Genomic DNA, 21,714 nt, shown 5'->3' on the forward strand with positions numbered 1-21,714 from the left:
GGCGCGATAGCGCGGTTTCTATTGGTTATATAAATCGGCAGTGATCGGTTTTATTGCCGATGCTGCATCTAAGTTGTGTCGTGCTATACATAAATGAACTAAGGTGTATTTTTTGCTTAAACAAGCGAATTATTGTCGCAATACAACGGTTCGACGTCCGGTGTTTCCCTTTGATCCGCCATGTGGTTCCGGCGCACGCACGTGCCAACGTTAAGATGGTCAGTTATTGCTTTTCTGAGTACGTCATATTCTTGCAGAGAATACGAGAAGAAAAACAAACCAAAACAAACCTTACGACATCTGCATAAGAATGAAAATCGTTTAAACCTATTTAGCATTTTCGTCAGCAAACGGTGATTCGATTTGCTATATTGTTGCAAGGAGAAATATGCTCTGAAACAGTGGTTTAAGATTTAGAATCGTAGGAATAAAATATCATTAAATAATGTGCAGATCAAGGGAAAATACGCTGAAAGTGTGAAGATTTCAGTGTTGTTTTGGTGTGAAATTATGAAATGAATTTGTCATCCATTTAGAGCTTTCAAAGTATCAATGAGTCGTAGGTTATGAATGCCTCGACAAGACATGTCTTTGTATTAAGGAACATACAGATCAGGTATTTGTTTAAAATAGAATATATTAATATTGGTTTGGGAAATATCTTGAAAAAATATTTCAAAAAGTACTGAGTGTCAGAGAGATTACCAAGGGAAATAGCTTAAGCTCTGATGATATTAGTGGTTGAATCAATTCTGATTATCTAATGAATGATAAACGAAAGAATGAAATTTAATAATATCGGATATTTTATTTATCAAACGTCAAACCCTTGTTAAACTCTGTCATGTAAATTCAAGACCAATATGATGGCGTATTTATGTTTTTTCTTTTGCCAACTTTTGGACCACGTGAATATGATCACACGGCATGGAATAAATAGCTTCATATTTCCAAAGCTTATTGATAAAATAACAGTTGTGAACAATCAAAAGGGTTTGCGATCAAACAAAAGAGCAAGATCCAAAGATTGTTCGTTGCGATCACACTGTTCCTCTGTTTGTCTAACACTCAAATCGATTTTCATTCTCATTGACAGTCATTTGGATTATTGAGAACTAGCTGTGCCTGCGACCTTGTAGGCCTTTGAATTTAACAGAAAAGAAATATTATTGTAGTCTTAGTTACTCCTTATTATATTAGTTATCTGCCAGTGAAAGTCCCGTCAAAATCGGTCCAGCCGTTCCAGGGATTAGCCCGAACAAACAGACACACAGACAGACAAAAATTGTAATAAATGTTATTTGGTACATGTACCGTATATATGTATATATGCATACGCATTGAGTAAAAACGAGATATTTTAATATTACAAACGGACACTCCAATTTTATTATATGTATAGTTAACCCGTAAGAAACTGTAACATGTACAGTCAGAGTAAGAAAACATTTGTCAGTTTTCAAATAAATTACTTTATCAAGTCTTAATATCTTAGTGCATTTTGAATCTAAACATCAAATGATTGCGAATCAATATGTCATTCTCGATCGGTAAAGCAGATTATCGCCCATACTGAGCACTGAGCAAATAGATCTTAAGGTGACCAACCTTTTCTTACCTCGACTGTAATTATGTATACAATATATATATAATACATATCCGAAATTCTAATTATGCTTTACTAATTTCATTTTTTAATGACAATGACAGCTCAAGGAAACTAAAAAAAATACACTTTTAAGAAACATTATAAATTAATGATAATTTTAGTATTGAATAATATCAAATTATTTTTAAATAACAATACGAATGCAACTTAAACTTCGTATGCAGAATATTAAATCGATTTGTAAACATTTGCAAATCGCAAAACGTGTTTCCGATCATGAAATCAAAAATCAATAATCGTTTCCCGGTAATTCAGATCGATATAATTAGCGCTGTTCCTTTGAGGGTGTTTTATAAATAAACAAAAGTATTGAGATACTTAATAGCTGTACAAATAAGATTTTAATTCCCATAACTTTTTTTATCCTTGAACTAGCGACCCACAACAGCTTCGCACGGGTACACTTCTGATACTAAATATACTACAGAATTTGTTTATTTACGACATAACATTAGAAACTTATAAAATTATCAGTGTTTCTTTACTATATTGTCCATATATTATATACGAAAAAAATACCGCACTAAATTCGTTGCGTAGTGTATTTTCAGTAGTTCGGGATGGCCAATATAATATTATCGTTTTACAATGACACTGCAATCTCTCTATCTGTTTGTCCCTCTATCGTCCAATTGTCTTCTATTGACAGTTCAATCATATTTTAAAATAAGAAATAGTGTTACATGCCAGTATTAAATGCTATGCCATATAAAACAATATTAATTACAGCTTAACAATTTATTGATCAATTAATTACAATAATAATTGTATATAATAAAGTAAATTCAATAGCCCCTGCTATATTAATAATATGCAATAATAATGAGATATAAATTATGATATAGTATTAAATGTCATAACACCGTATTGAAGGCTAAGTTTGCTCTCGTAACAGTAGTTTTAAAGATTTAAGCATACAAATGGACATATGGACAGAGAAATCGACTTTGTTTTATACTATGTAGTGATAGTGATGATAATGATGAGGATTGGCTAAGTGAACACTTTAGTGAACGATATTAAATGTATTTACTACCTTGGTGGTTAATTTGTTAGCTTACAGGTTGGATTTAGGGCACTATAATGTTACTGGTATTTTTTGTTAACATTAATAATAACATTTGCAAAAGTTTTTGTAGGTTAGAAGTATGCAGCGCTATGCTATGCTACAATACTGATATTAAGTATATTACATAATTTGTTTATTTACGACATCACATTAGAAACTTCTAATATTATCAGTATCTCTTTATAATATTGTTCATGTATTATATACAAAAATGCTGCTCTCAAATCATCTTTAAAAAAAACCCGCATCAAAATTCGTTGCGTAATTCTAAAAATTTAAGCGTACATAGGGAAATAGGGACAGAGAAAGCGACTATGTTTTGCACTATGTAATTATTCCCATTACAACCAAAATAGATATAATAGGCTATTTGACAATGCGAAAAATAAATTGTGAATTATTGTAATCAGTGTATATTATGAGTTTAAAAATGATTATTTACTAACGAAAGTTGATAATAATACTTAATTTAGTCAAAAATCCAGTAATAAAAATGCATTTTTTAAAACGATTGTCACGTGACACAAAACGCTCCTGATTGGCCGGGCTTATGATGAAGTCACTTTCTTGTAAACTTTGCTTTTCTACTATATGTACCAAAGATTAAAAATACAGGAAAGTGACGTCACCGACCCCATTGCAGCGCCATATTGTCCAAGATTTTGCGCGCTATTTAAATATGGAATTTTTAATATGATGTTTACCGGCAAATATGTACTAGAAATAAAAAACATAACTTTTACTAGTTCCTTAACTTCTACTTAATAATATAAAATGGATTTTAAAAACAGTCAAATAGCCTATTTCAATAGTGTATTTGTGAAGATGTTTTTATTTGTTTCTGTTTACTCATGTATATAAGTGTCACTCATTATTCATAGAGGCTTGCAAGTTGCTGCACGCCAGCTAATGTGAGGTAACCCCAACTTATGGCGAGGGGCATTTAATCGCCTTTTACTATCGAAATGCACTATTATGCCAGCCGTCCATTGAAAGTGAAAATAAATATTTTAACAAAAGGAAAAACTGACTTCAAACTAAACAGTATTTCAATAAATTAATATGCAAACTAATAAAAAATATTGTGTCTCAAAATATTTTTCATTCCTTGAAATATATCCTTTCTAATAAAAAAGGAATCATTAAAATTGTTTGGCGTGATTTTTAGTTTACTTAATGCAAATTTAAGGATATGGTTTTCGTATGGATATAATTATCAGAACTGGACCAAATTTAAATGGGACAACACAGGAAGCACTAGCTTTCTTTTTTTTTTAATGTTAAAAAAGAGTAACTACTGAGTTTCTTGTCGGTTCTTCTCGGTAGAATCTACTTTCCGAACCGGTGGTAGCTTCACTTAATTGTAAAATGACGATTCAAAAGTGTATTTTTATAAATATTCATATGTGTATTTTGATTTTGATTTTTTGATTTTCAAATAAAAAATATCAAAATCAGTTCACACATTCAAAAGTTATCAGGTAACAAACATAAGAAATACAGACGAATTGAAAACCTGGAGGTTTTTAGAATCGCTTGTTAAAATAGATATTAAAGTATTTTAATCGATACTATTCTGCGTTTATTCGATTATCTTTCGTTTCTGCGGTTTAATTAAAAGTTATACGGAACACAATGCAAGTCACGATGTGCTGATAAAAACTGCACGTTAAACGTACGTTTCGAGTAAATAGTTTGAGATAGATAGATTTATTTTGTGTTAGATTTTAAATTAACATGGTTATTTCTATAAAATTTTCTGTCTTGTTCACGAGATATTCGTAGATAATGTCGAAGTATCGAATAAAAATAAATAATATGGTAAATATTCCGTTTTAAATAACCATTTATTTTGTGCTCTCTGGTCATTGTTTTTGTGGTTAGAACGCGTGCATCTTAACCGAAGATTTCGGGTTCAAACCCAGGCAAGCACCACTATATATATGTGCTTAATTTGTGTTTATAATTCATCTCGTGCTCGGCGGCGAAGGAAAATCTCGTGAGAAAACCTACATGTGTCTAATTTCATCGAAATTCTGCCACATCTGCATTCCACCAAGCCGGAACAGCGTGATGCTATATGTTCCAAGACCTCTCCTTAATGAGAGAGGAGGCCATTATCCCAGCAGTAGGAAATTTATAGGCTGTTACTTTTTTTTATCTGTCTGTGGTGACTTTTCTTCTGTATGTGTTTAGAACACTGAATCTGACTAACAATTTATCCAGTTGGACTGATGAATCCATGGACGATTTTTTTGACCCGGTATGTGGCGCAGAAATAGGAAAGCAAATTCTTATTACACCCGGAGGAAATCTGGACAGGCGGCTAGCTATAATACATTTTAAAACTCACCTAATATATCTCCAAAGAAAACTTCAGTATGTGTACATAGTCCAACAGATAGTAGGAAAACTTTCAACGTTACATTTAAAATCGACCTTTAATTTCTAATACCTCAAATAAACTTGATTATAAAATAGCGAATATATTCAGTGGCCTCAAAAATTTGTAGTAATATGAATTTAGTGGACAATCGACTTAACTTAGTGGATGGATGGGGGTGAGCCGAACCATTTGATCGCGGTTAGGGTTGCATTGATAATAATGTCCCAAAGCTAGTTCTAAAGAGACTGTCACTTGAATAATGCACAATTGTGGTGAAAATATCGTCCATTTCATAGAAAGATTCATTATTTTCTGTATAAAATAGAAGACCTTTTTTTGTTTTCTTTAAAGATTTGCAACATTTAATAATTAGAGCTACCATGGCTTCGGAATGTGGTTTCAACGAAAGTGCCTTTGAGAAATTTAGAAGCTCTATGATGAACAGAAGGGCTAAACATAAAGTGAGTATCCCAAATAAATAAATGGGCAAGTGGCTGAATGCATTACTATCTTACTGTCAAGTTGTGACCACGACAGTCGCAGCTCTCAAAACTGCCGTCAAAATATTATTAAACTAAATCTAAAATAAAATAAAACACAGTAACGCCATCTCTTGGGGTTTATTTAAAACTAGAAATGTTTTCAACGAACTCATACCAGTATACTCTGACAGATGGCGCTACGTAGCTGAAATAGTTACAGTACTAGCTACTAGATGGCGCTATAATAAAATATATCTTGTTTAAAATTAATATTACTAATATTATTATTAATTTGTAATGATAGTAAGTTTAGAAAATGAATTTGGATTTTTGTTAGTAATATATTCAAAAAGTATTTAAATAAAACTAAGATATTATCTCAAAGACTCATGTATCATTTACCCACGTACGGTACGCACTTAGGTTCTAAAGTGAGTCCTGATACCCGACGGATAACTAAGATTATTACCAACCACCCAGAACAAAGACTTCGTTAGAAATTGCATGAAGTAAAATAAACAGGTTAATACAAAAATGTACACTGTCATTTAAAATACCCATTTTTGACAGTGATATAGTAGGTTGACAAAAAAAAAAAAAACAATATTTTAGTCCTCTCAAGGATTCCAATAATACAAAATCTTTATAAATATAACTTATTTTACGTTTTCGGGTTGGCATAATTACGCAAACAGTTATTATACTAGAAATATGTAGCTGTTTGTCGCACATCTAAGAACGCTCTACCTTGTGCCTCCAAAAACTGGCTGATATATCCTTTTTTATTTAATAAATACAATAAAATATTAACAACTCTAAATATCCCACAGCTGCTCTAAAGCCTTCTCTCCCTTTGAGGAGAAGGATTGAAGCATATTTCACCACGATGCTCCAATGCGGGTTGATGAAATACACATGTGGCCCAATATTTATGAAATTAGACACATTCAGTAAGATATGTAATTACGAAATCCTTAAGTTCATATTAAACGCCAAATTTCTTATAGTTCATTTTTATTTTATCTAGGTACTTACTAATTTCGCTACGTTAGGAATATTTTTCGTAATGATTTGCTTCACTTATATATTCTGTTCTGTGTCAAAGATTCATCTATTACTGGGAGCCGTTATGCGGTCTCGGGGATAATAAATCAGTCGACTCTATTGTATTGCATTGCATCAAGATCATAAGATCGTACGGAGCACATTAAGATCATAAATACCTACCCATACACTGCAAGTATTCCAGCTCAAAATAAGACTTTGTTAATAAAATACCTAGGATATTTATACTAACTGTAACTATATATAGCTATTTTATAACTGAGCCAGTCTACAGGCCCAAGTTACAGCCTGAGTTTTACTTTTTGTGCGCAAGTGTAGTAGTGTATTGCCGAAGTAAGTAATGAATAATATTTTATGGTGACGGCAAGCCCGACTATTTTTATGGTGTACGTAACGGCCCATCTGACGGTGGTCACTATCACCCCTAAATAATGACGTTGAAATAAATATAAAGCATTCCTAAAAACAGAAATGCGCCACCAACCACTATTTTTGTTTCTTTGCTTACACTGGCTAATCGATCCTTCAAAGTGGTAAATCAAATACAATAATCTGATCCAAAAGCAGCTAAAGCACTTGTGTTATAAAAAATCAGAAGCGACGAAACCACAAACACCCACTCACAAGACAATATATATAAATAGAAAACTAATGATCTTTTTCTGCATCGACTCGGCCGGGAATCGAATCCGGGACCTTTTGACGAGAAGAGGTGGGACAATAATTGGCTCTTATGAAAAATATCTTAAATCCTTATTTAATGACGTCATATAAAGTTGATATCTGGTGCTATTCATTTTTATTTCTTCATCGCTTTTCGCATTCGTAAATATATAATATACAATTTTCTCATAAGCTTCTTGAGAATATTCGCATAATATAATTCAATTACTTATTAAGTTATGACATAATATTTTATTAAACATAAAAAAGAACTATAAAAACGCAATTACTCTACGGAGTGCGTTACTTGTGCTATTAGCAGAGATATGAACAGCCAACAGCTACCAAATCTTCGAGAGGTCAGATATTACATTGGTTCTCGTAAAAATAAATAACCGAGTTATGTAAGACCAGAAGTATAAGTCGATAATATGATATTTCCAAATCAATTCATTTTTATGTGCTGACGAAGGCATTCTCTATCAGATGCTGTGGTATCATTTCAACAATATCTTGGTACTGTAGTAAAAGCCTTAGAACAGAGCCTTAATAACTCAGCGGTATAAGAGTTGTCTAGCAATTTTAATGTCCGGGTTTCAATCCTGAATTCTTGAGCTTTTGTTGAGCTTATTGTAAAATCTTGAAGCTTAGTTAATAGATAAGGTTTCGTCATAATTTCGGTAGTGTTTAAATATTGATGATTCCAAAATGTTTCATTATGAAGTTTACTTAAATAAAATGTATTTGATTTGATCGAACCGTGTTCATCTAATACTGAGTATCAGTGACCGGTAAAAACTACACTGAATGAAAGAATGTATCCTATGACAAATAAAGTTTTTATTTTTTATAACATTTAAACATATTTGTAGTCACTAAGTTTATTACTTCAAGGTATGTTTGGATTTATTTACTTAATATACTCAAGTTTGGTTCATGGAACCCAACTTGGAAGCTGAGTGGTACACCTTTCATTGTTCTGTTTTATTTATTAAGTTGGTCAGTAGTTACAATTAGTTAATATGTTTTCTATTTTTGTTGTTCTTTTTTATACTTTTCATTCTTTTTATAACTGTCTCGTGTCCGAAAAAACAGTTTTTTCTTTCTTAAAAGAAAAATACAATCTCAGTGTCTCTACATTTTCACTTATTCATTTAAATATATTTTTCTTTCCACAATATAATTTAATGACGATTTAGCCCATATTACGAAGGTATGCCAACACGATATTTAAATATAGAAATTCCTTCAAACGATTTTTACAAACTTTTATTCTACTTAGAGGCTGTTGATGTAGAACCCTTAGCATACACTGTTTTTAATCCTAGCATGGCTATTATATTATATTGTAGTATACTAGTACAAATTGCTTATCCCTCTACGTAGTATGTTAACGAGTGAAATACAAAATGAGTCAAAGTACAAAATACAATCCCCCTGCTGGCGAAGAAAAAGTACAACAAAATGTAATCAAAATAAGTAACGTCAAAAAAACCATATGTTAATTTTTATTCTTAAAACAAATGTCAAATGATATTTCTATCATAACGATGTATATTCCGAATGTTATTTTAGAAATATTCACACTGAATATCACATATTTTTCCAATACTTTATTCAATATAGAAATCACATCGAACCATATCAATCTGAAGCAAATTTCCAGTGTGATAGCTTACCAATACTCAATTCCCAATAGGCGATGTTAGCTATCTTATATCGCGCGTTTCGAAATAAAAATATATGAGGTCGAACAAGGTCACCGAAACTACTCGCGTTCATAGAATCCTGGTACTTTAATTTATTTACTTACAAATATGATCCTATAATTGAAACATTTGTATTGTTTATTGGAAAACTACCTAAAAATAAATCAAATAAAAAAAGACGCTATGTGTAAAGAATAAACTTATGGACAAACTGGCCTAATACAATTTAGGCTAGATCTGAATATAATAAAGATTCAAGAACACACTTTTTTGTAAATGAAGATGTTTTTGACAAATTGACAAATTGATATTGCTGCTTGCTAATAATAAATTACAAGCTTTTTAGCAATGATAATTGTATTCGTCTTACGAGAATGCAGACGATGAAACATTTAGCCATCTAAAGCCAGGTGGCTTATGACGGGACAGAGTAACGTCTCCTAATTGATCAAATCCTTCCAAAATTTCTAAACAAGGGTTAAATATAAATTGCCTTCCTCTTTCGTTACTAGTGTTTGGTTTTCAACCGACTTCAAAAAGGACGTTAACAATTCGTCTGTACTTTTTTTTAATGTTTGTTACTTTATAACTTTTACTGGTTGGACCGATTTTGACAGTTTTGTTTGAAAGGTAGTGCTTCCCGTGTGGTCCCTAACTCCATCCATTTTAATTTAGTCCAGTTCTGATGATGGTATCCATATGAAAACGGTGTAAGTCTTAAATCACCTGGCTTTGGCTGACACCGGCTCCAAATACAACAATAACTATAACTACGTTATATAATTGTAAATAGACTTTTAAGTAGTCTCACATTTTTCATTTCATTTTACTCAGGAAGACTCTAAAAAATATGTTTAATACGCAATTATTTTTATTACTTTTTAGTGCATATTTATTTGTTTTAAAATAGTGTTTTCTTTGAAGTCGGTTTTTCTTTTTGTTAAATTTTTTATTTATTGAGGCTTCATATCTAATAATCCTGGATTTAAACTGGTTGAAATTCTTTGATATAAAATTTTCCATAACTGTTAATTTTGCTGCTCTATTATTTCTATATGTTATTTTGTTCCAAAACTTTCTGCAAGAAATTAACCACGGTTCCACTGTTACAATTTTTTTACCTATAATTGTGTTAATCCAATTTTGCACGGGATATATGACGCCCTGTACCTTTCTTATTAGGAGGAAAGTTTAAAATTTGCTTTTCAAAGATATCATTTTTGACAAATTTGTGTCAAAATAAATTCCAGATCATGGTACCCGATCTTCCCACAAAAGGACAAACAGATACCAGCGTTTAGTATAATATTGTGACAGATGTTCTGTAAGTTATTTTTATCGGGGAGGGTGTAAATATAAGATCCCTTTCAGCAGACGTCTTTGAAGTATCAATTAGTGTAAAAACATTTCGCCAGTGAAATAGTTATTCGGAGTGATGGAGTAGGTTTTAAACTAGGGTTGGTAATCCAATATTTTTGTTGATTTTGTAATAATTATACTTCATTCGTTTACATTTCCCTTCCCTTAACGAACCTACAAGTTAATATAACAAATAAGGTATTTTAGTACGTTACCTTGTTATTGTCGTAATCGTTTAGGTTATTTAAGTTTTTTTTAATAGCACTTGTTTACTATAAAATATATTATATTTCAAAACTAGCGACCCTGCCCGGCTTCCCACGGGTGCAATGATATGACAACACAGTAGAAACTTCTAAAATTATCAGTGTTTCTTTACTAAATTGTCCATGTATTATAAATAGAAAAACCCGCTTCTCGAATCATTGTATCTATTAAAAAAACGCATCAAAATCCCTTGCTTAGTTTTAAAGATTTAAGCATACATAGGGATATCGGGATAGAGAAAGCGACTTTGTTTTATACTACGTAGTGATCATAAATTGACAGCCCTGAAATTAAATGATTTAGTAATTTCTCAAATTTTGATGTCCTAATTATGTTTGTCTGTTTTCTGTTGGAATTATTGTTATTAAAGTACAGGTCTTGCTAGTTGAAAAAATTACTTTATTTTTCAAATCCTTCTAAATTCTTGGTGGTAGGGCTTTGTGCAAGCCCCTCTGGGTACCACCCACTCGCCAGATATTCTATCGCCAAATAACAGTACTCAGTATTGTTGTGTTCCGGTTTGAAGGATGAGTGAGCCAATGTAAGTTACATTGGCTCACTCATCCTTCCATCATCCACAGGCACAAGGGACATAGCATCTTAGTTCCCAAGGTTAGTGGCACATTGACGATGTAAGGAATAGTTAATATTTCTTACAGCGTCATTGTCTATGGGTGATGGTGACCACTTACCGTCAGGTGGCCCATATGCTCGTCCGCCAACCTATACCATAAAAAAAAATTACAACCACAACTATATTAATGGTCACAAGTGCTGCGACCCTTTGAACTAGCTACTAAACCTGCTAGATTTGTAGCTGCATTATCTAACCACTAATAAGGCAGTTACCAGTCCACATATCATATACAATGTATAACTTAATAAGAAAATGATGTATAATTTACTATAAATGAAAGTTTAACGTAGAGAGAATCAATATAACGAGCGGGGCGTATGTTTACAACGCAACGATCCAATAATGAAATTATGCAAAGCAATTTAGTGTAACTATCGTAATTCTATATTTTCCTAACGAGAATAATTTTAAGTGACCCTAATAACACGAGTTTAACCTTTCTCTGATGTTAATAAATTTGATGATTTTATGGTGTTGTATTCAAAATTTCTTAAATGTAAAAAAGAAGTAAAAAGTAACAGCCTGCACATTTCTCACTGCTGAGATAAGGCCTCTTCTTCCATTAAGGAGAGGGTTTGCAACATATTTTGGGGGTTGGTGGAATGCATATGTGGCAGAATTTCGGTGAAATTAGACACACGCAGGTTTCCTCACGATGTTTTTCTTCACCGCCGAGCACGAGATGAATTATAAACACAAATTAAGCATATATATATATATATAGTGGTGCTTGCCTGGGTTTGAACCCGCAATCGTCGGTTAAGATGCACGCGTTCTAACCACTGGGTCATCTCAGCTCTCTGTGAAACAATGAAATGGAATTTTCTAGAACAAAACTTCGTTAATCTATATACTAATATTATAAATATGAAAGTAACTGTGTCTGTCTGTCTGTCTGTCTGTCGCTATTTCACGACCAAACCAATGAATAAAATTTGATGAAATTTTGTGTGAAGCAAACTTAAACTCCAAGAAACGATATAGACTTTTTTGCCTAACATATAACCAACCCCTAAAACGCGAGCAAAGACGCGGGCTACAACTAGTTCAAATATATATATTATTTATTTAATATAACATAGACTGTATAACATACTTCATGACATAAGATGTCTATTATCAACGAAACTTCCATTTGAATACAAATTAACCACATCAATTAAATTTTCCAAGTAAATTCACTTATCTTCACAAGTGTACACGACCAAAGTGACTACTGGCAGCTAATGTTATAATAAAGTGGCATTATCAAAATACTCACAAGTAAAACCACTTTTCTCCGCAAGTGTACATGAGCCAAGTGACGTGAGAATCGTGTCTAAGCGACCAACGGCTCACGTCGTGACACCGATACTTTCGGCACAGCGAACAATCCTGTGCTTAGGTATGGTGACCACACTGTAACAAAAAATTTGGGACGCTTTCCAATTTTAGATTTAATGCTCTGAAAATTTGAAAATCGACATTGTAATTTGATGAGTTTAATAAATTGCACCCCACCCTAGACGGTTGGCAGTTCGCTAATTATTTGTACAAATAATATGTTTATTAATTTCAACGTAGGTATTGTATTTTAAAGTTTCCAATCACGATGATAAAAGTAAATGGCATAAGAGAGCACAAGAATTAGCAGAAAAATTCTTCTCTACCGTTTTTAGTATTTTTCGTAGTGTGTATAATTAATAATAACACTTATAAATAAAATTAGTGTTAACAAAATAATACACAACTACAACTCTACTCCTACCTTCTAAGCTTCCTATTTAAACTAGTTCCTACTTGGAAGATTTGAATATGGAACAGTCGTGATTTTAATTTTTTTTATATATACCTAAATTATCCTTAAATCTCACAAACGTGTGTTCACACACTACACGTGTGATGTTTACCTTTGAAAATATCTTACAGATTTCGATTGCCTGATGCTCTTTCAAACTATAATACAATTTCTATCTTACGTCATACGTAATAAAGTCGTAATTTCATTGATTAATTTGAAAATTATCGTGAATAGTTTTACAAGTATGTGCAGTACGCCTCTTTATTGTTTAGTTGTGAGACATGCTCTGAATATGTCGTGCGTTTCGTAATGTTAATGTGAAATGTCAGGGTATAAGTTCAGGTGACGTTGATGGCTCTAGATCTGTCTAATGGCGTATTGAAGAGGTTCTGTATGGTCTGATCCACCCAGTACCCATGGGAAAAGTTTTCCCCGAGCTTAATGTAGTAGCAAAGAGATACTTTGTAATAAACGGAGAATGGTTTGTAATATTTTATCTGTGTACTCATGATGGAAGGAACAATTCAAGGTCGATTTTTTAATGATTAATGTTTTGCGTTTGTATAGTATAGCATCGGCTAAATTCGTAGAACCGATCACATCCGAATTAAGTACGCTATCCCAAATTGACAATATTTATTTCTTATGTGAATATAATCTTTACACAAACGTAATAAGTTGTAATATCATATGAACTGATATATTCGTTAGTTTGACACGTCGATTTACATGCACTTGCTTTCTCGGGTTGAACTGACGCGAGAATCTATGGCGACGAATTATCTAAGGGAGCTATTTCTATTGGTTGTATGAATTGGCAGTAATCGGTTTTACAAATAAGGTACAGATTAACGAATATATTAGGACATATGATATTTATTACGTTTGTGTAAAGATAACATTCACATAAGAAATAAATATTGGTAATTTGGGACAGCTTACTTAATGTGGATGTAATCGGTTTTACGAATTTTGCCGATGCTACGTCTAAGTTGTTTCGTACTACACCAATATGAAGTTACCTATTTATGTAATTGTCATAATTGTGTCAGGAACTTAAATTAAAAAGCAAAATTTATTACACGTCACATCGACTTAGGATGTAATTGGTAACTGTAATGAGTCGCCCGGAGTCTGGAAGGAATATTAATAAGAGGGCGTAGACAGCCGCGGGGCAGTCGACGTCTTAGCCCCGTGTGACCACAATAACCCCTACCATTTAGTTCGTAATCTTATTATTGTATTATTTAATAGTGTTTATCTACATTACCGTTTCTAGAGTTTAGGCATTTATAAGCGTGTTTGCGTGTGTATACGTTGCTTACTTAGGTATACAACAACAGCCTGTAAATTCCCACTGCTGGGCTGGCCTCCTCTCCGTTTGAGGAGAAGGTTTGGAACATATTCCACCACGCTTTTCCAATGCGGGTTGGTGGAATACACACGTGGCAGAATTTCTATGAAATTTGTCACATGCAGGTTTCCTCACGATGTTTTCCTTCACCGCTGAGTACGAGATGAATTATAAAGACAAATTAAGCACATGAATCAGCGGTGCTTGCCTGGGTTTGAACACGCAATCATCGGTTAAGATGCACGCGTTCTAACCACTGCGCCATCTCGACTCTACTTAGGTATATCCAATTGAAATAAAACCATATGATTCAAGTACATTTATTCGATATATGACTTTTATGGGCCGTTTGAAATTTCTCATTTCGGGCAATAACAATGTGCCACCAACCTTGGGAACTCTGGTTTTGTTCCTCATACGTATGGTTATAATGGGTCACTCCCCTTTGTATTATATAAATATTATACTTAATTAAGAAATAAAATCTACATTTAGATAGCTGATAAAGAATTATTGTCACTTCTTTAAGTGCTCATGTTTGGCTCTACCAATCATTAACTGTTATTTGAATGTTGGTGTATATTAAGGTCAATGATATTCTAATAAACAGATATGTTATATCCATACTAAACAACAGAAAAAAGTGTGCCGCGCCGGGGACCGTTTATTTTAGTTTATTTTTACATTTCGTTAAAAGTAAAAAGGATAGTTTGATAAAAACAATAAATAAAAGGGATAACTAGATGTTTTAATTACGCAAAACGTATTACTACGTAATTATGATGTTTTATAACGTATTACTACGTAAAACAACGAAAGGCAAACGTCCCAATTAGGACGTTTTCTAGTCTTCATTTTTTGCGCGTTAATAACACATCTGTTTACTACAACATAATTGATTAAGGTAATTGAAAAATTTTGATGTATTAAATATTAGGGAACTCCACGCCCTTGTGCCCAGTGCCCTACCACGATCTTGACTGGTCTTTTTAACTCAACGTTGTTTTTGCATTTAACCGTGATGAGTTTTCGTGGTAACACATCACAGAAAGTTCCAACGTGAAGCCGACAATCCCGACTATCTTCCGCCTAACGCGGTTACCGCTCAGGGACACGACTCATTTCCTTATTATATTTAATATCTTCATAGTCTGCTATTTCAATTAGCTTTCGTACTTTGTTGGGATTTGTACAATGAGTATTTTAAAGTACTAGTTACTTCCTTCAATTGAAGTTTGCTGTAAGAATTAAATAAATTTTATATATAAGTTATAAAATACTATGTATTACTTGGTGGTAGGGCTTTGTGCAAGCCGGTGAGTGAGCTAGTGTAACTACAGGCACAAGGGACATAACATCTTAGTTCCCAAGGTTGGTGGCACATTGACGATGTAAGGAATAGTGAATATTTCTTACAGCGTCATTATCTATGGGTGATGGTGACCACTTACCATCAGATGGCCCATATGCTCGTCCAACATATACCATAAAAAATGTGTTATGGTACTCGAGTGAGTTGGTCTCAAATCCAATTTAGGCTCTCTTATTAAAGAAAAGGTCTCGTATCCTATTGGATTCAAACTGCTCCTATCCTAGTCTAGTCGAGGGATGACAATGTGGCAGATTATCATCACAATCAAATAGGATGTAATATTATTAGGTACCTACATTAAATATTGGAGCAAAAATAAAGCGGTGTAAAATATCCCCCAAAGCACTTTTAAGAATTAAGGATGTTATCTGACTTTGCTACTGAATAAAGATTTATATGATTGGTTTAGTTAATTATTACGATTTTATATAAATAGATAATAAGTGTAATAATTGGTTTCGCTTTGGATCTTTTCGGTAGAATCGTCATTCCGAAATAGTTGTAGGTGTACTTGACATCTGTGTATTCCGCCAACCCACATTGGAACAGTGTGGTGGAATATGTTTCAAACCTTCTCCTAAAAGAGATAGGAGGCCAGCAGTGGGAAATTTAAAGGCTGTTGTTGTTACTTAGCATACGAAATGACGTCTGTCTAATACTACCAAGCCTATTTAAATATTTTTATATACACTCGAAAGCTAGATAAGTGTTATTTTGTATAAATATTTTTTTATGTTCTAAAAAGGAGTAATAAAGTAATATTTTACGAAAATCGTCATTTCCGTATCCCATCTCAGCCGATCGGATAAGAAAAGAAATAAAAGTTGAATTCGTTAGCGCATAAGCGTCATAAATAAAACAGGCGAGCTAACTTTGTGCCATTCGCCTTCTGAGGTCACGGTGACCTTATTCTGAATACTTATTATATATAACTAGCGACCCGGCCCGGTTTCACATGGCTACAATGCTGATACTAAGTTTTTCAACCATTATCTACTATAATATGCATGTACGATACTCGTATTATACATACAAAAACTTCATCTTGAATAAATCACTCTTTAAAAAAAAACGGCTTCAAATCCGTTGTGTAATTTTAATGATCTAAGCATACATAGGGACAGACTAGGTAGGTAGGTAAGCAACTCTGTTTTATGCTATGTAATACTGTCAATTATTTATTTTATAAGTATAATGAGACTTAAATAAATAAAATAAATATAGCCTTTATTCTACCACAAAACATGCTCACAATATTTTAATTTTATTACATTATATATTATTTCCATTTTATTAATTACCGGTTTCATTACATGATTTAATTATAAATAAAAATATATTATGATTCTTGAAACATGCAGCTAATCTTTTATGGAAGTCGCCTCTTTGGCATAGGCCTCCCTCAGCTTCCTCCAGTTGTCTCAATCTCGAGCTTTCCTTCTCCAGTCTGATCCACTCCTTTCCCTAAATATGTCTTCCCATCGCTTTCTCGGTCTACCTCTACATCTTTGTGTTCCCCTCGGTGTCCATCCTGTTAAAAATAACAATGAGACTTAGCACTTAATAAAAAAATGCGAATAATTTAATACATGACATAGTCATTTATGACTAAAAAATCATGATTAAATTTTCAAACTTTTAATACATTTCTCGTGATGACCAGAATTGTGCAAATCGATATTCAAAAAACGATCTCATTTGCCATATTTCTCTCCAACGCACTAATCTGGATAAATATTTATCGTTTATAAAGTTTTTTTTTTACATTAAGATTTCGTATAATTTCTCATTAATACAGACTGTAAAAAATAATCGACCAATAAAAACCGAATATTCAGAATAAGGGCACGGCGGTGCAATTTGTCGGCTCGGACGTTTGGGCGCTATGCGCAGGAAATGAGCGTATTTGTCTTACCTGTGAGGTTGGCTCTAGTGATAGCGATTTATAAATACGAAGTCACCTTATAGCCGATATTATACCATAATACATCACTAATTTTTCCACATAATACAACAACAACAGCCTGTTAATTTCCCACTGCAGGGCTAAGGCCTCCTCTTCTCTTGAGGAGAAGGTTTGGAACATATTCCACCACGCTGTTCTAATCCGGGTTGGTGGCATAATTTCTATGAAATTGGACACACGTGGGTTTCCTTCACCGTAGAGCACGAGATCGATGGTGCTTGCCTGGGTTTGAACCCCCAATGCACGCGTTCTAACCACTGGTCATCTCTGTTCAATTTATATCAGATATGTATATATGAACTCGAATGTGTTGATACTGTTTGTTGATGTAAACCACATAAAAAGCCGTTGGGTAAAATTAATAAAACAAAACATATATATTTTTACGTTCATATAAAGATTATAAATTAAGAAGCTGTTTTGGTTTTGTAAGTCTTCTCACTTAGGTAAGGATTTTGCGAAATTCAGATAGACCAACAATCGGTGAGGAAAAAATTAAAATAAAGATACGGAATTAAGATAAAACGCCTGCACTCACACCCCACCCTTTGCAACGAGAAATATATTCATAAATTAACTTAGTAACATTTATGAGTGTTAATTATTAAAGGGGTTGGCTGATAATGTTCATATTTTATGGTTGAATGTGATATTTTTATATGAAAATTGACGACCGCCTTACTCCTGACATTTATTCGAATTACATATTTATAAACATTTTCTTTAATGATATTTTTCAATACTCTAAGTAAAGAACCGCTGCTCGACTCTGTGTTTCTCTCTATTTGAGAAGATTGGGGGATATACAAGAGACAGATTTTCATTAATTTCATTTCTTTTTTACTATTTTTTCTCAATGTTTTGTTAAGGATACATTTATTTCACCCACCGGACCATCAAATAAAATACTCTTAATGTACATTATATTTTGTTTGTTTTTTATTACCATGCGATTGTAGAATTAAAATTACTTGTATGAATATACAGGTATATCTAATTATATGAATATTGAATATTTTATGTATTTATTTCCACTGCTGAGATAAGGCCTCCTCTGCCATTAAGGAGAGGGTTTGGAACATATTATATATTATATATATAGTGGTGCTTGCTTGGTAGTAGGGCTTTGTGCAAGCCCGTCTGAGTAGGTACCACCCACTCATCAGTTATTCTACCGCCAAATAACAGTACTCAGTATTTTTGTGTTCCGGTTTGAAGGGTGAGTGAGCCAGTGTAACTAGGGGCACAAAGGACATAACATGTTCCCAAGGTTGGTGGCACATTGAAGATGTAAGGAATAGTTAATATTTCTTACAGCGTCATTGTCTATGGGTGATGGTGACCACTAACCATCAGGTGGCCCATATGCTCGTCCGCCAAACTATACCATAAAAAAAAAAAAAATTTGGACCCGAAATCATCGGTCAAGATGCACGCGTTCTAACCACCCAATATTATGGCAATAGATACTTTGTAATACTAGAAATGTTTTGTTGTGATTGTCAATGCTAAATTCCTAAGGTAAGTAATTCTACCGCCAAAGCAATACTTTGTATTGATTTGTGCCGTTAAGCATAGCGAGTAAGCCAGTGTTATTGCAAGTACACGAGACATAACATCGTATAGTCCAAGATTAGTAGTACCTTATACTTTGTTACTAGCCGCGGGTCCGCCCCGGATTCGCACTAAATATACTATAAAACTTCTAAAATTATCAGTGTACTTTACTGAATTGTCCATGTATTACATGATGTCTGAAAATCCACAACAGCGCGATTTCTTAGACATTTTCTGCCTCGCACAACCACTTTGTGGAACCAGCTTTCGCCGGCGGTTTATCCGAACCGATACGACATGGGAACCTTCAAGAAAAGAGCGTACTCCTTTCTTAAAGGCCGGTATCGCACCTGCAAGCCCCCTGGTGTTGCAGATGTCCATGGGCGGTGGTAGTCACTTTCCATCAGGTTAGCCTCCTGCTCGTTTGCCGCCTATCTCATAAAAAAATACATACAAAAACCTTCTTCTCGACACCGCGTCAAAATCCGTTGCGTAATTTTAAAGATCTAAGCGTACATCGGGAGAGACCGCAGTAAGCGACTTTGTTTTATACTATGTAATGATGGATCACTATCATGAAATGTTTCAACGCTTCTGATAGACCGTTGGAAAGGAGATTCAGTATCCGTATCAGACGACGATGTTGCTCTTTATCTTATAAGAAGGTTCTATTCCTAAAGTATAATCATAAGCGTTTGTTAATATGACGATTTAAATTGTAATATTTATTTTACAGGTCGACTCTACGTTTCGTGGGATCGGACGCTTCGTACAAACTTAGCCAGTATGAAATGGAGGCGCTCAACGCGGTAAGTCTACACTGTTTTTGGCTATAAGCTCCTAGTGCACTCAAAAACCTTGTACACGTTTCGTATCAAATACAAGTTATATTTATATAGTTTGCAACTACATTCGTCATAAATACTATTCTTATTAATTATTTATTATTTATTTTTTTATTACTTTTACTACTCGCTGCAACTTGCTATTTTTGATACAATTTATTTTTATAATGTCTAATTATTATTATTTTTTTTCTATTAATTCAAAGCTATTATTTTATTATTTTGGCGGTTCGCTTTGCATTTACTTTAAAAACTTGCATTTATTTATTGCTATTAAACGACAACCTGAATTATAATACGTAAGTATATAAAGTATTTATTTATATAATATTCTTATTATTTTAGATAACTATATTAATTTTTTTATTCAACACTTTGTCACGGCTCGTCACAGTCACAAAGGGTACCATTGAAAATCAGCGTTGGGTTTTAATCCAACATAAAAGCTGAATGGTTCACCTTTTCGGGAAACATCGCGATTGCAGACATCATAAGTTAAGACTTTGTTTGTTTATTTGTATAAATTTTGTGGCATTTGTTATATTATTATTATTTTTTTTTAATTTCCTTTAAATGTTTTAAGTTTTTTTTTGTGGTTTTCTTATAGTCACTAGTTAATGTTGTTATTTAGCTAATGTTAAATATGATGATGATTTGATTTGATTTTTTTGTGTTTTTTTTTTTGATAATTATGTTTGCAATGTATGTTTGTCCCGAATAAACATTTCTTATTCTTATTCTTAGTACCATAAGCAAATTATCTCACATGAACTATAGATTTGGACAAGAATTGGATTCAAATCTTGAAGAGAATTATAGTACGACACAACATCGGCAAAATTCGATTAACTGATCACACCCGAATTAAGTACGTTATCCCAAATTATCAATATTTACTTCTTATGTCAATATGATCTTTACACAAATGTAATAATTTGTAATATCATATGACCTAAAATATTCGTCAATTTGACTTGTCGATATATGTACATGTACTTGCTTTCTCGGATTGGACTGACGCGAGAATCTGTAGCGAATAGCGTCGAATGGCGCGATAGGGAGCTATTTCTATTGGTGTAAATCGGCAGTAATCGGTTTCATTGATTTAGCCGATGCTACATCTAAGTTGTGTCATACTAAACGAGATGATTTTGTACTAAATAATTAGAGTGGCGTGTGGCGATTGTACTCAAATACAGAATTCGTCTCAAGTGCTTGCTTTCACCAATCAACATTGAAGCTTATTAATGATATGATTTATATATTACATACATATATAATTTAATTTAACTAACATGACTGCATTTTAATATGTTGAAAAAGAGTAACTACTGATTCTCTTGGCGGTTCTACTCAGTGAAATTTACTTTCGGAAACGGTTGTAGCTTCACTTAAAAAGTGCTTGTAAAAAATCCTACTTTAATAAAGTATATTTTGATTTTGATAAAACCTTCAAACCTCTCTTAACTTCTTTCCTGCCTACAATGCTAAAGATCTAGGGGTAAACGTCACTAATCACTGGCAATTAAATTAA

General features: G+C 33.1%; 1 protein-coding gene across 1 annotated transcript in view; it reads left to right on the forward strand.

Moving 5' to 3' along the window:
* The window catches only part of LOC124531981 (kinesin-like protein CG14535), a 415,871-nt gene that overhangs the window by 65,129 nt on the left and 329,028 nt on the right, over positions 1 to 21,714 (forward strand). The window contains exon 3 of the mRNA XM_047106585.1: positions 20,072 to 20,144. Coding sequence (XP_046962541.1) covers positions 20,072 to 20,144 — 73 coding nt within the window. The remainder of the gene's footprint in view (positions 1 to 20,071; positions 20,145 to 21,714) is intronic.

This window comes from Vanessa cardui, chromosome 8 (assembly GCF_905220365.1).
Source record: "Vanessa cardui chromosome 8, ilVanCard2.1, whole genome shotgun sequence".
NCBI classification, from domain to species: Eukaryota; Metazoa; Arthropoda; class Insecta; order Lepidoptera; family Nymphalidae; genus Vanessa; species Vanessa cardui.